This window comes from Brassica napus, chromosome A10 (assembly GCF_020379485.1).
Source record: "Brassica napus cultivar Da-Ae chromosome A10, Da-Ae, whole genome shotgun sequence".
Lineage (NCBI taxonomy): Eukaryota > Viridiplantae > Streptophyta > Magnoliopsida > Brassicales > Brassicaceae > Brassica > Brassica napus.
Genome location: NC_063443.1, coordinates 1,194,797 through 1,206,840, shown reverse-complemented (window position 1 = coordinate 1,206,840; position 12,044 = coordinate 1,194,797). Strand labels below are relative to the sequence as shown.

The window sequence follows — 12,044 nt, the reverse complement described above, 5'->3', positions numbered from 1 at the left end:
AAATTTTGTTAATGAAACAATTAATTTTTTTAAAGTAAAAATAAGATTTATCAAAAATTAATAAAATATTGTCTCTCGTTTTTTTCTTTGTCTTCTCTACAACTCATAAATTACAAGATTCACAAAGTTTAATATTCATATCAAGATTTTGTTTTTGTCTACTTCTCACTTTTTTAAAAAAAATTATTTCATGATCATTTGTTTTGAAGATTTTAAATAATTGAATTTTGTTTCTGAAATTTGTATTTCAAAATATAACTTTTACCAAATGTGTATATATTTTTTTTAAAAAGGTGATGAAGATGTAGAGTAGTGATAAGATCTGCGAATAAAGTTTAAATGTGCTTTTCATATTGATTTTAGATTTTAATTATTATTTTTAAATTTTTCTACGCATTATGGCTATTTAAACATTTTATTTGATATGATCTTTTTTAAATAAAAAATATGCATTTTATTCATAAAATATCATTAAATTTAGTTTAATCTAAGTAAATCCGAGCCGATTCAGATCCGGTCAAACCACAATAACCCATGATGCAAAAAAATTATGGTTCGCTAGCCGGTCCGGTTTTAAAAATACTGATTGTGACGTTTGATAATATGATATGATTGTCTTTACTGTGATTTTGATTATAAGTTTTTTGTACAATTTTCTCGAGTAATGTGTGTTTATCATTTTCAAATGGCAGATTGATGACGTCGTTGAGCTTTCCAATGCCCCTGACCTACGGGAAGGAAGATTAATGAAGTAGTTTTAGGCCTTGAGTATTGGTAGTGGTTTGAGAAGAACGTTCTGCGGGACTAAGAATATGTCGCCATTCAACATAAGTTTTTCTGCTTCCAATTTTGTTAAAATCAAATAAATAAGAAAAAAAAAAGAGAGTGCGGGACAAACTTACTCGTGGACCGCACCTTGGTGTGGTTACTAGTGTTTTTTGTCAAGTGTAGTTAGTAGTTAGACACATATTACTGTAGGTACAAAATTTATTGTTTTTAGTAAGTAAAAATATTTTTAAAAATACATCAACTAATATTTTGTCTATATAGTATACATAAACTAATGTTTTAATGAATATTGTTTGGGTAAAAATTTTAATTATGCTAAAACTTTTATTTATCAACTAAATTCTGAATTTTATTTTTGAACTATAAAAATATCATAAATTATTTAAGTTTGTTTAAGTGATAACAAAAACATGAGAAAACATGTATATATAATTAGTGGTGTTCAGTTATATAGACCTTGAATGTGCCAAAAAAAAAGACCGTGAATGTAAAGTGCGAATCAAATTATAATTTTAATATACAATAAAATATTGGCTATAAAAACTCAGAAATAACATATTCATATTTCAGATATATAAACTATTTTTAAAAATAATATATATATATTAAAAATTATATTAGTATTACTGATTCTTTAGTTTATAAAATATAAATATATTATGTATCCCGCAGTTACACTATTCATTACACATGTCACCATTCATATTTTATTTTAAACCGCTTCTTTTAAACGAAGCGCACTTGTCCTGCACTATGTGTTTCTCTAACACAAATCGCATATAAACTGCACCGCATTAACCAATCCGTTTGTCCCGTCCCGCTCAACCCGCTGTTACCACTCGGAGCCTTAGCTTTAGATAAAAACTTATATGATGAACCACATATATATTGAATAATGACAAGTAGAGTTATGTTTGTCTGAGCTAAAATTGCAGTGGAATTAACATCAAGAAAGGTGAAACTGTAACTTGATGGAAGAAAAAACAAGTTATTCATTTTGAAAACAACCAAAAAGAATTAAACTTTATTGACCAAACAAAAGAATACACCGGAAGGTTATAAAAGCCTGAATGTGTTGACCCAAAAAAAAACAAAAAAAGCCTGAATGTGGAGATGTGGAGATGGAAATGTAAACTTTGAAAATATATTGTCATTACCGTAGTAATAAGGGAAATTGCATCTAGTAGCTAAGAAAAAAACCAAAATTTACAAAATAACTAAAATTTCATTCTCTTTCCCCTTCTTTCTTCCTATCTCTCTCTACTTTCTCTCTTAAAAACTAATTTTAATTTTTTTTTTGGTTATTTCACAAATAACCTCTAGTAATAATATTGGCAACAATTAATGAATAAATAAATAAAAAACTATTATTTGCCAGGAATATTTTAAATTATTTTTAAGATGGCACTATTGTAAATAATAATGTTAGGAGGGGGAAAAATATATCACCAGATCGAATATATATTACATTCTTCTGTCTGTGCGCGACCAAATTGAGATAAGCAAAATTGGATCTAGGGTTTACTTACATCGAACATGAATCCCAGTGCCAGCATGATTGACACGGTTCACGGCGAGGTCGAGGTGACGACGAAACACATGGAGGCTTCCATGTCGGATTGCATTAAGCTTCCGACCAAACGCAAGGCCGAGACGTCTCTGGTGGCGGATTCTGTCGAAGGCGAAGGAAGCCGACAAGAGGAGGAGGAAAAAGACAGCGGAGAAAGCGACCAGGTTTGGGATGTCGACAGTTTCGATTCAGACTACTCTTCGCCAGAGGAGTCGGCTTCGGACACGGATGAAAAGGAGCTGCGTCGTTATTTGCGCCATGTCTATGAGAGCCGGGTATGTCTCGGTTTCTAAAGCTTTGTGCTTTATATGTATGTATGTATGTATCTTGTCTTGTCTGAAAGCCCTCTTTGAGTTCAATGTTTGGTTTTAAGATTTGGTTTGCAGACATAAAGTTTCATTCTTGTTTAAAGTACAATGTTTTTTTTTGTTTGATGAACAAAACCTAAAGTTTCAATCTTTTTGTTTGTTTTTAAGGGTTTCTTGTTGGAAAAAGAGATGGTTCCCAAGAATCTGTTTCAAGGGTGGCGCCGTTTGAATCTGGACGCCGTATTCAAAAAGCCCAATATCACGGGGCGTGACTACATGGAGACTATGGCTCAAGTGGCTATTGACAAATACAACCAAACAAAGGTTAGTATCTTGCTCTCTTTCTCTTTGTAAGATCAGATGGATTCTCGTTTCACTATTTTGCTTTTTAAACTGTAGAATAAGACAGTGACTCTTGACCATATCGTGAGGGCCGTGAAAAGGATGAGCCATGGAGTCAAAGCTTATATTACTTTCATGGCTAAGGAGTCTCCTGACGGAGAGCTTGTAGAGTACCAAGCTAAGGCTGAGAAGAAGGTTTGGCAGACTAAGATTCATCCCATCCTTTGCAGACCCTCCTCCTCCTCCTAAAGGTCTTTGACTTGCTTTTCCTAATTAGATATTCCCTCTCGGGGATGTATGTATGTATGTAGCTTCCTTTAATCTATATACTCTCAGTTCCTAACGAGTGATATGTGTTTCTTCGTTTTCTAATTGCAGACTTTTGGCGTTTTCTTGAGCTTGCTTCCCTCGCGAGGAAAGTTTTAAGAAAGGCTAATTATGTTTGAAAACCTATCTAAGTAGTTTGAGTTTGTGTAATGGATTTAAGCTATTTAAAAGCTGTAAGACCTTAATTATGTATGCTAAGTTATTATATTACTCGTGTTTGAATCTATATTGTATTAAAGAAGTTGTGTTAATCTCATGTTAGTATCATCTATATATGTTCAATCAAAAGTTTATAACAGAATCATACTCTGCTGGTTTAATGATGTGTTTACATTGAAGAGAGGAAAAAAAAAAGCCAAAGACCAACAAAGGATGAACCTCTTGGCCAGGCTAGTACGTAGTAAAATTACCATCCGAAAGTTAGATTCTACAGTCTTCCAAATATGATAAATATCAACTAAACTTGATCTGGATAAACGATAAGCAAAGTTTTTACAATGGATGATCAACAAAAGGACGAACTAGTAGTGTAAGTTACCATCCGAAAGTTAGGTTCCACACTGCCCTCAAAATATGATAAATTATCTAAACCACTGGATAAACCATAGTAGTCATAATCGAAGTTTTTACAATGGAAAGAAAAGCCAATGATCAACAAAAGGACGAACTAGTGGTAGTAAGTTATACCATCCGAAAGTTAGGTTCTACACTGCCCGGAAAATATGATAAAATCTTATATAAACCACTGGATAAACGAGAGTTGTCTTGGAACTCTCATCTATGAAGATCCTTCCAAAGCCCTTCACGCCCCAATCGTCCCCCCAGCTATTCTGTACCAAGAAGAATAATTGCCTGTTTTTCGTGTAGCCATACCCAACAATGAGTACTGCGTGTCCTTCTACTTCTCCTTCTTCAAGTGGTTCTGTTGTGTCTCCTACCTTGTAGATATTCTTCAAAACAAAAAAAAACAGGAGAAAGCAAACAGTTTGATTAGTTTAATTAATTAAATACGTAGCACGCAAGTAGCTCCTTTTTTCTTACTAACCTTCTTAAGTTCGTGGAAGTCTGTATCAACCTCAAACGATATAGCAACGGGAGAGTGTTCGACTCTGGCCTTGATGAAATCAGCTGAAGGTGAGATTTCAGTTTGAAACTGCCATTTTCCATGAAATCCAGTTTTGCTCCCAGCCTTCATTAAATTCATACACACAAAAAAAAAAAAAAACTGTGCGATTAGTTACTTGTTATAAAATGCTAATTAAACTAATCAATATGTAATTTCAATTAATGGCTCATATTAAACAAAATACCTTTGCAGCTCCCGAACTCTTCTCTTTAAGTAACCCGGGGTGTGCTATGTGGTCGATGGCCTTTTGAAGGTTTGCTAGTTTCAGCCCTGGTTGAACTTGTTTCTTGGTTTTCTTCTTCAACTTCAGATGGACAACCAAATCTTGGTAGAGAAACTCCACGTAGTCATTGGGATTGCTTATGTTGGTGATTGCTTGGAGCATGTATGTCAAAACGATGGCCCAGCAAATATCTGATTAATTATGACATTTTGTAAGCGATATATTAATTAGTCAAATAGAGCGACTTTCATAATAACAAAACACTTTCTATATTAATTATGTGAATAGCATATGTAGCTATACATATATATATATATATATATACCTAGTTTCTGTTTGATGACTCTGGCCATTGCGTTTGGGGTCTTTCTCCAATCTTTTGACATCCCGCTTCCATCTCCAAACTCCTTCATTATATAAAATTAAATTATATAGTTAGTAAGAGGTCAGACCAATATACAATTTATGCGCATTACGTACAACTGATACTCAAACTAACACATGTCTTCAATAGATGACGTTGTGAATGTATCCTTATCTAGATAAATTAAAAAAAAAAAATTTAACCCCTACATCATCTTGTGGCTGTGGTTGATCTGTTGGTGGGTTTTCTCTAGCTGCGGCAGCAGTTTTTCTGTATTTATTTGGAACCTTCTCCTTGCCATGTGGTTTACCTCCTAGTGGAGGTAAATCATCCTTTCCCATCTTCTGTATAAAACAAAAAAAAAACGATTTACGAAATGGGTTAGATCTTTATACAAAGACGAGCGAAAGATTACATAACAAACATATCAGGGCGAGATGAAAGAACAAAAGGGACCTCACTTTTATCCCAAACAAACATCAAAGGTTTACATGATGACAGACTAATAGATAGTAGCTGAAAGAAACCATTTTTCATGATCAGGGCAACATGAAAGAACAATAGGGACGACCTTCAGTTCCCTTGTTCAAAAACCCATTAATTAACTTTTACTTTTGCTAATGTTTGAAGTAGATCTAAAACCTTGGAAAGCAAAACCCTTGAACAAAAAGTTTGAGATCTTTAAACAAAGACGAGGGAAAGATTAAAGAACAAACAGATCAGGGCGAGATGAAAGAACAAAAGGGACCTTTACTTCTTTTATATATATCCCAAACGTATAAAAGGAGAGCTCCCTAGTTCAAAAACCCATTTTTAAAAACTTTTGCAACGAAAAAACTGAAGTTTGAAGTAGATCTAAACCTCGGAAAGCAAAATAAAAGTTCAAAAAAATCATTTCAACTTTTTTCCTTCTTTGCATCTCAAATATAAAAACCCAAACTCTTGAAACTGAAACATTTTTCTAAATGCATGTGCATATTAACAGTAAACTCATGAACGGGAAAATGAAAAAAGCTCAAAGAGACTACTTTTTTTTTTGTTTTACACGAAGATCTTCAAACTCTCCCTCCAGGAAATCGTGAGACTGACAGAAAAGGAAAGATGGAGAGAGAATAGATAGAATGCAAAGTGTGCTTTTATTTTACATGTATCTTTTTATTTGTCTGTATATCTTTTTCCAGGCCCGGCCCTTTGTCTCAGAAGCTCTAGGGCAAACATAAATGAGTTGTCCCCACGATTTCCTATTTATTATTTAAAACAAAAATAAAACAGATTGGTTTAGTGAAGCTGTGGTTCCATAAGACAACAAACGCATGTTCTGCGTTCTTCTTATTATTACACAGATTCTAAGAAATAGTATACTTAGTATAAACACACGCTTTATGTGGTAAGAAACAAAAATGATTAGCTAATTAGAATATTTTGCCTAACTCCTAGTTTTTAGGTCCTTGGAATATTCTAACCTAAATAGGCAACAATTTCATTTGATTATAAAATTATGGAAACCCTAAACCGTGTTAATTTTTTAATTTTTTTTAAACAGAAAGTTAGTAACAAAGGTGGGTGATATTATAGTTTTTCGATCGAGTTTTGCTTTAAATCCCACTCGACCATTTCTTATCTTCGTTCAACTTATTTCATATCTTCTTTTTAATTTTTATTAGTATCATTGGGCTACGAAAACTAAAACCCTAGCCTTCTTTCCAGCGCGTGATGACACGACCTCTGGTGACCAACAGTAATGATCGATCACAAAAAGTCAAAAACCATATAAACAAATGTATTTTTTTTTTTTTTTGTTCAAACCATATAAACAAATGTATATATACTAAAATATCAGATATATATACAGTCCTATATATATATGTGTGTGTAGTATGTATATATCAAAATATCAGATATATATACAGTCCTATATATATGTGTGTGTAGTATGAGCATATCCGTTCATTTTGGTACAACGTACGGGACATCAAGAAGAATACCCCATGTATAAGTACTGACAAAAGTCGAGAGGGAGTAGATAAGAAATAGGCTTGCTATATGCCATAATCATATTCTGTTATATATTATATTCTGTTTGTTCTTTCTATCGGGTTATAATGTTTTTTTAAGTCGGGTTATAATGTTAATGTTCATAGCTACCTTATTAAAGTCGTAAAAGTAAATATTACAAGGGCATAGGATACTATGAGTTTAAAGAAGACACGTTGGAGAGATGATTCAGTTTTTGTATTACATTTTTAGTAATACATAAAAGCTAAAGAGCCAGGCTAGTATTAGATTATAGTTTTACAATATATATATATGCACGCATACGCATGTATATTAAAATTAACGAGCAAAAAAGACAAGAGTAACTTTTAAAAGAAAAGCAAGTAGCTAACTAATGAAGACTGAAAAGTGGAGCGTAAAATCAATCAAATTGTGAGTTTAGTGATTTAACGTAAATATCGAAACAAAAACAAAATCAACTTGAAATGATCAATTTGCAACATATGACTTATGACGTTTCGTGGCAGATTAGAGTGTGTGTGCGCGCGCGCGCCACAACCTTAATAACTTTGGCGTGTAAGATGTAACTAACTAATTCATATTCAAAATTAACTTTGCCAGAGAAAAAGATGATTAATTAATAGTAATACTGATGATATACATGCCATTTTCACGAGAGCCGCGGGTATATTGTTTCTGAAAACTATTATTCACCAATAAAATTCCATTAGATTTGGTCGCTTAATGTGTATTAGTAGGACCTTATCTATACTTTAGGCATCTTGGAAAGCCTCTTGGACATTAAAGTTTATTTTTCTGAACAGTGTATGTTGGCTTTGGATGTAGACTATCATTGTTTTTCTTTGAAATACGTGTTAGTCCACCAACTCAAATTGACATGATTCATAACTATAATAGGAAGTCCCCTTGAGGTCTCTATCACTACTAGTATTATCTCTTGACCCTCGTGATAGAAGTGAAACGCATATGTTAGGGATATGATACCTAAAGTCTTACATATATTCCCAGATTGATTTGGCAACCTCGCTAATTTTTGTTTGTAAGCGTTGTCTCAAAGTTGCTTTTACGTTGCTTCTTCTTAGATGGGTTGGTCAAGCCCTTTTAAAATTCTTTTGATTTTGGTAACCTCCGAAGGGTTGAATGACAGATCATGAATCAAAACAGCTTCTGGTGGACAACTGAAAACTCAGGTTACTATATGTATTATTTGTTTTGTTTTCAATAAATAGAAAACTTGTCAGTCAACTACTTGTTAGACCAAAAAAAAAAACTACTGACAAGATTTTGAAAAGCATTTTTGATTTTCGGAATGATACTATCTAATATTTTTCTTTTTTAAATTAAAATCTCATATAGATATAAAGTTGTCTGATTAAAAGAGTACATACGTAGTTTTTTCCAGATTCTCGAATAATATAATAGAAGAGCTTCTTTTTTGGTCAAATAGAAGAGCTTCTTTATTAAAAAGAAACATTTGCTTGGTGTTACAAAAAAAGGAAAAAAAAGGAAACATTTGCAACTTATGTAAGTAGCCTATGTGTCGAAGTGTATTGATGAGGTTAATTAGGGTTTCGATGTGAGATGTAATCAGTTTAAATCAGCTAGTGAAGTTTACACTACTACATTTGCAAGTCCATACATTTTGTCCGAAATAAAAACAAGGTTTTCATTAAACTTGATCTGGACCATTTTGAGATTTAACATAAATATTCAAAAAAAAAATCAACTTCAAATGATGAATTTGCAACATATGACACATGATATTTCGTGGCAGCTTTAGTGTGTGCGCGCCAGTACCTTAATAACGCTAACGTGTAAAATGTAAATTACTAATTCCTATACAAAATTAGCTTTGTCAGAGAGGAGGATGATTAAGAAAAAGACGCTATGCGTGCCATTTTCACAAATTGGCTTCGGATGTAAATTATCCTTGTTTTAATGAAATATTGTGTTCAATCCATCAATTCAATTCGACATGATTCATAACTATAGTAGAAATGCCCTTAGGTTTCTATTAGTATTCCGTCTTGACCTTAGTGATAGAAGTTAGACCTACCAAAGCATTGTTCAAAAAAAAAAAAAAACCAAAGCATATCTAAGGTGTATGATACGTGAAGTTTTATATATGTACCCAGATGAGTTTTTTTTGCTAAACTGTAAATTTCATATTAATGAAAAGAAGATTGTACATACTAATCTTAGGTTAGATCCAACTTGGCAAAAAAAAGAAAAACAAGCTGGAGCTAGGAATAGAAGAAAATGGTTGATTATCTCAGCCAAAGAGACATGAGTGAGCTAAATTGTTTGTGCTTTCTCTTAGCTGATATGATGTTTCTCACTTCTCTGTCGAGCCCAGCAAAGACTGTAGCGGCAGATACCCAGATGAGTTATTGTAAGAAAAGACAAATTGATATGAAAACCTCGCTAATTTTTCTTTGTGACCGTTGTCTCAAAGTTGCTTTTATGTAGCTTCTTCTTAAATGGGTTATGGTAACCTCAGAAGTCAGAAGGGTTGATATCATCACACCGTTTGTCAAGGGTGTGACAGATCATGAATCAAAGCCAGCTTTTGGTGGACAACTGAAAACTCAGATTACCTCATATATATATTATTTGTGTTTGTTTTTAATAATCGAAAACTTGTGCTCAGTCAACTACTCGCAAGCATATCGTTTCTGAAAAGTATTTTGTTCTTTTCGAAATACAATACTATCTGGTATTGTTTAAAAAAAAATAATCTCATAGATAATAAAAAGTTTGTCAGATTAAAAAGAGTAGTTTTTCCCATATTCTTTTTTTTTCTTCTGGTAATCGTTTTTCCCCATATTCTTGAATAATTTTTAATTTTTCTTTATAAAAAACAATTGCTGTTTATGTAAATAACCCTTGTCGGAGGTAACTGGATGAGGTTAATTAGGGTTTAGGATGTGAGATGCGATCAGTTTTAATCAGCTAGTGAAGTTTACACTGCTGCCTGCATTTTGCAACTCCATACATTTTGTCCGAAATAAAGTTGATTTTTGACTTATCAATTAATTTCCAAAAAAATAATAATAATATTAAGTAGCTATAGATAATACTACTTGTTAACTATAAAGGTAATTTCTCGAGATAGCTTTCACAATTCACTTGAAGAAAATGATGAGATCATGCTTTAACTTAAATCGCAATGTGAATCTCACATAAAAGAGAACCATTTGATTGATTAGTAACCTCCAGACGCGCTGTTGAATTTCATTATGGGCAATACGCCGCAGATCAATTCCTATATATATATAGACTGAACTCACTGAACTAAAGAATTTAAAATAATTTACTAATCAGGTTCAATGATACATTTCTTTTTGCTGTTTCTTTCAAATAAATTAAAGAGAATCTGGGTCAGTCATCATGCCTTGTTCAGCCATCTGCTCGGAAGGATCAAGCTGAATGAACATATTGTTTGGTGCATTATTATTTTTTTCATCTGACATCTAATATTTTAAAAACTAGAATCTTAAAGAAGGTAATAAGTTTGCCTAACGGAAAGGAGCATAACTTTGTTTCCACGTGTGGACAATACTTAAAGCAAAACATAGCAGTATTGATAATTTGATATACTATAGTATGTGATAAATAGTGCAATCTCAATCTCATCAACACATAGTTTCTACTTATCGATATTTAGTTATTCTCTAGTTTAGTGTCTCAGTTTCATCAACACACAGTTATATAAATTGAAAAAGACTGCAACACTTGCACCAAGGAATTGAGAAACTGAAAACATGTACATAAACGCAAAAAATTATCCATGACTCAATATCATACATTACGTAGTGAATAAAACGATAAATTTTGGAAAGTAGTTTTAAAATGAGGCTAAAGCTTCTAACTTTATTGAAAATAGACATATTATAGTATGACAAGATATTTATGTATATATATAATGGCTTTGTGACAAAAGAAAATGATTTAATGGAATTTAGATTTAGGTAAAGAAGCTTGATCGTGTAGAGGCGCCTCGCGTTAGGGTTAGGGCTAATTAAAACACGAAGTTTATGTAAGAGAGAACATAATTAACGGCGAAGCCCGAAATGCTCAAAGAGGATCACAACGCCCAGAACCTACCTGAGAGGAGTTCGTGCTTTCCAAGACTGTATACATTTATAGTGTAGCATCTTCACACATTTACAACAAGTTTTCGCATCATAATTAACGGCGAAGCCCGAAATGCTCAAAGAGGATCACAATGCCCAGAACCTACCTGAGAGGAGTTCGTGCTTTCCAAGACTGTATACATTTATAGTGTAGCATCTTCACACATTTACAACAAGTTTTCGCATTTAAACACTCTAATTAAATTTGCTATTCTATTTTTTTTTAATTACAAATTTCGATGATTTTCACTCTGTTAGGTTAATTAATAATATAATTCTATTAAATATTGTTCAAAAGATCAAAAAGATTATAGATGTATTTAATTGTATTTTTACAACAACTCCAACAGAATTGTTGATCGTTTCAAAATTTGGGGTGTAAAACTAGATATATAGCTTTTTCAAAAAAAAAAGATATATATGTTGATTATTATTAACTGGCATAATATATTTAACAATACAAAATGCTATAAATAGCATAATTTATAATGGTGGGTAGAAATGATAAAAGTATAGTATGAACATACCACCTAAAAGAACTTAATTATGTAAATGATAGATAAATAATAGTCACGTCGTTCTAGGATTCTAATTTTCTTTTAAAAATTAAAATTTCAAACCAAACAAAAAAGAATTACACAATTAACTTTGCTTGAAAGAGTATTAAAAAAACAACTACGAAAAATTGACGGGACGGTGCAAAACTGTCTGAATGTAATGTAGAGACAAATGTTATGTTTGGAAAGATATTGTCATTACGTTAGTGTTATTGCTAAACATATAAAAATATTACATGCCATAAATGAAATTTTAGCTGCAGCAGATGGCAGTATTTGTAAATAG

General features: G+C 32.3%; 2 protein-coding genes across 2 annotated transcripts; one reads left to right on the top strand and one right to left on the bottom strand.

Annotated features, from left to right (window-relative positions):
• The first annotated feature begins 2,265 nt into the window (after nt 1-2,265).
• On the top strand, nt 2,266-3,603 carry BNAA10G02090D. Its single transcript, XM_013863796.3, has 4 exons — nt 2,266-2,634; nt 2,836-2,991; nt 3,067-3,260; nt 3,388-3,603. The coding sequence occupies exons 1-3, from the start codon at nt 2,326-2,328 to the stop codon at nt 3,256-3,258; spliced, it is 657 nt and encodes a 218-aa protein (XP_013719250.1). The 5' UTR covers nt 2,266-2,325; the 3' UTR covers nt 3,259-3,260; nt 3,388-3,603.
• Nucleotides 3,604-3,700: 97 nt separating this feature from the next.
• On the bottom strand, nt 3,701-4,976 carry LOC106422968 (cathepsin B-like cysteine proteinase 3). Its single transcript, XM_048743392.1, has 3 exons — nt 4,647-4,976; nt 4,348-4,525; nt 3,701-4,270 (listed from the first exon to the last, which is right to left on the bottom strand). Exons 1-3 carry the CDS (start codon nt 4,845-4,847, stop codon nt 4,041-4,043), a joined length of 609 nt encoding a protein of 202 aa, XP_048599349.1. The 5' UTR covers nt 4,848-4,976; the 3' UTR covers nt 3,701-4,040.
• Nucleotides 4,977-12,044: the final 7,068 nt, after the last annotated feature.

Bases quoted from the DNA above. Each gene is read 5' to 3' on its own strand.
- BNAA10G02090D (XM_013863796.3), top strand. From the start codon at position 2,326: ATGAATCCCAGTGCCAGCATGATTGACACGGTTCACGGCGAGGTCGAG. The intron at 2,635-2,835 runs GTATGTCTCGGT...TTTGTTTTTAAG, and splicing joins GCCATGTCTATGAGAGCCGG to GGTTTCTTGTTGGAAAAAGA. The intron at 2,992-3,066 runs GTTAGTATCTTG...TTTAAACTGTAG, and splicing joins ACAAATACAACCAAACAAAG to AATAAGACAGTGACTCTTGA.
- LOC106422968 (XM_048743392.1), bottom strand. From the start codon at position 4,847: ATGCTCCAAGCAATCACCAACATAAGCAATCCCAATGACTACGTGGAG. The intron at 4,526-4,646 runs GTATTTTGTTTA...AATTTAATGAAG, and splicing joins AGAGTTCGGGAGCTGCAAAG to GCTGGGAGCAAAACTGGATT. The intron at 4,271-4,347 runs GTATTTAATTAA...TCTACAAGGTAG, and splicing joins AGGAGCTACTTGCGTGCTAC to GAGACACAACAGAACCACTT.